Source organism: Nicotiana tomentosiformis, chromosome 6 (assembly GCF_000390325.3).
Source record: "Nicotiana tomentosiformis chromosome 6, ASM39032v3, whole genome shotgun sequence".
Classification (NCBI taxonomy): Eukaryota; Viridiplantae; Streptophyta; class Magnoliopsida; order Solanales; family Solanaceae; genus Nicotiana; species Nicotiana tomentosiformis.
In genome coordinates, this window is record NC_090817.1 from 139483065 (window position 1) to 139485924 (window position 2860).

The 2860-nt window shown below is 39.5% G+C and overlaps 1 protein-coding gene across 1 annotated transcript; it reads right to left on the reverse strand.

Annotated features, from left to right (window-relative positions):
- Nucleotides 1–819: 819 nt before the first annotated feature.
- LOC138894845 (uncharacterized) lies at nucleotides 820–1745 on the reverse strand. The gene is made up of 2 exons (XM_070179575.1): nucleotides 1125–1745; nucleotides 820–1008 (listed from the first exon to the last, which is right to left on the reverse strand). Exons 1-2 carry the CDS (start codon nucleotides 1743–1745, stop codon nucleotides 820–822), a joined length of 810 nt encoding a protein of 269 aa, XP_070035676.1.
- Between the last annotated feature and the right edge of the window lie 1115 nt (nucleotides 1746–2860).

The following is a 2860-nucleotide window of genomic DNA, read 5'->3' on the forward strand; positions in this document are numbered from 1 at the left end:
CCTCTAATACGTAGCTCCAGCATTTTTCAAGCCAAAAGGCATGACTTTGTAACAATAAGTCTCCCTGTTTGTAATAAATGAAGTTTTTTCTTCGTCTAAGGGGTCCATTTTTATTTGATTATAACCAGAATATGCATCTATAAAGCTTAATAATATGTGGCCTGCGGTAGCATCAATCAATTGATCTATATGCGGTAAAGGGAATGAATCTTTCGGGCATGCTTTATTTAAGTTAGTGTAATCCACACAAACTCTCCATTTATCATTCTTTTTCAGAACTACCACAATATTAGCTAACCAATTAGGATATTTTACCTCAGGTATTGAATAGATCGTTAGGAGTTTCTGTACCTCTTCATCGATCACTTGATTTTTGAATGATCATTCCTTCCCCTTCTTTTGTTTAACATGCATGAATGATGGATCTTCATTTAATTTATGAGTCATCACCTCTGGAGGTATACATGTCATATCTGAATGGGATCATGCAAAACAATCCGCGTTAGTTTTAAATATTCAATTAACTTACCTCTCCTATCTGGGTTTAATCTTGCTCCGATATGAATTCTTCGATCTGGCCATTGTTCGAATAGTGGAACGACTTCAAGTTCTTCAATCGTTGTTTTAATGTTTTCGTTCTCCTCTGGCTCTTGAATTACATCTGGTCTGGAGTCCACGTCTGTTTTTTTTAAATACAATTTCTATTGAAATTTGATTTACCGCATCTTTCTCACTTGCACCCGCATCTTTTTGACTTGCACTCGTATCTTTTTGACTTGGTTGTATCACTGAATTGATGCTCCTTGAAGTTTTTTGATCTCATCGAATCTGTTGAACTCCCCATTTTGAAGAGAATTTGATAACCTGATGTAATGTGGATGGCACAACATCCATATCATGAATCCACGGCCTCCCAAGAATCACATTATAGGCCATATACGTGTCTATCACTTGAAATTTTGTTTCTTTGATGACCCCTTCTGCGTATGTGCTTAGTTCAGTCTCGCCCTTTATAATAACAATTGAGTTATCAAACCCAGATAAGGAACGTGCTTTTGGAACTACACGATCGCCCATCAGTATTTCATTCACCACTCGTAATAGAATGATATTAACAGAGCTACCTGGTCAATCAAAACTCGTTTTACATTAGTATCATATATAAGTAAAGATATTACCAGCGCATCGTTGTGAGGAATCATTAATCCATCGGCATCGGCATCATCAAAGGTTATGTTGCCGTCTTCAAGAGTTTGGCGAGTTCGCTTCCCGTGAGTTATTGTGAACTTTGTTGTTTTCCTCGCAACTGTATAGGTTATGCCATTGACTTCTTCTCCGCCGTTTATCACATTTATTGTTCTCTTTGGAGACGGAGGTTTTAGGGGCTCTTGCCTATTTTTAATGTAAGCTTGTTTGCCTTTCTCGCTGAACAATTCCATCAGATAGCCCTGCTTCAATAAATATTCCACCTCACCTTGTAATAATCTGTAGTCTGATGTTCTATGGCCGTGGTCATTATGGAACTCGCACCAAAAGTCTAGGTTTCTTCTATTTGGATTTGATCTCATCTCTTTAGGCCATCGTACCTTATCCCCCATGCTTCTTAAAACAGTGACCAACTCGGAGGTACTCATGTTAAAATTGTAGTCCCCAATATTTGCGTTTGTATTAGCTTCTATGTTACGTTCACCTTGATCTTTTCTGAATCTCGACGATGACGAACCTGAATCTCTATTTGCGAACATGTGATCAGCCCGCACGTTTTTGAATTTGGAACGAGCTTCTCGCCCCGAAGGTCCTATATAAGGCTCGTACCTATTCTTACCGGACCTCTTCTCAGATTCTGACCGCCTCGAACCTGTTTTTTCTTCAACCTTTGACTGAGCTACGATATCTTCTTCGATCCGTAATTTGGTACTGTACCTATTATAGACATCATTTCATGTCGTGGCAGGGAATTATCGTAGGCTCTCTTTAAGCCTCCTCGTAGCTTCTGAACTTTTCTCGTTTAAATTGCTTGCAAATGCCATGGCTGCCTAATTGTCAGGTACTCTTGGTAGCAACATTCTTACACGTTGGAATCTGTCTACGAATTCTCGACGCAATTCTGTATCTCCTTGCTTTACTTTGAATATATCCTCCATTCTCTTTTCAACTTTTTGTGCACCCAAGTGTGCTTTTATAAATAGATCTGCAAGCTCAACAAAAGAGTCAATAGAATTTTCAAGTAAAAGAGAGTACCATGTTAACGCTCCTTTAGTAAGTGTTTCCCCAAACTTTTTGACCAACACAGATTCAATCTCCTGTTTGGTTAAATCATTGCCTTTTACTCCTGTGGTGAATGTAGTAACGTGGTCACGTGGATCGGTCATTCCATCGTATTTCGGGATGTCAGGCATTTTGAACTTTTTGGGAATTGGTAATGGAGTTGCGCTTGGTTTCCATGGTTGTTCTGAATATTTTTCGAAATCAACTACTTTGATCACATGTGATACGCCGGGTATTTGCTCAATACGGCCGTTTTTTTCTTTCACCTGTTTCTGTATAGTTAGTATTAAAGTTTGTAAATCAGAATTATTAGGCGTACCTGGTCTCCCATCACGTGACTCGTTGGGAGTTCCTCCGCTTCCAGAATTAGCCAACCCTGATCGTGGAATTTTCACAGTTGCAGTATTATTTGGTGGAGGTGTGGGTGGCACAGCTGGTAGTCCCCTCATGAAATCCTGGAAAGCATCATTCACATACTCAGCAATTAACTGTTTCACGGCATCCTGCTCGACAGTTTGTTCATTTCCATGTTGTTCATTGTTATGAGTAGTGGATCTTTCCGGTGATGCTTCTCTTGAATTGCGTGGGGTTC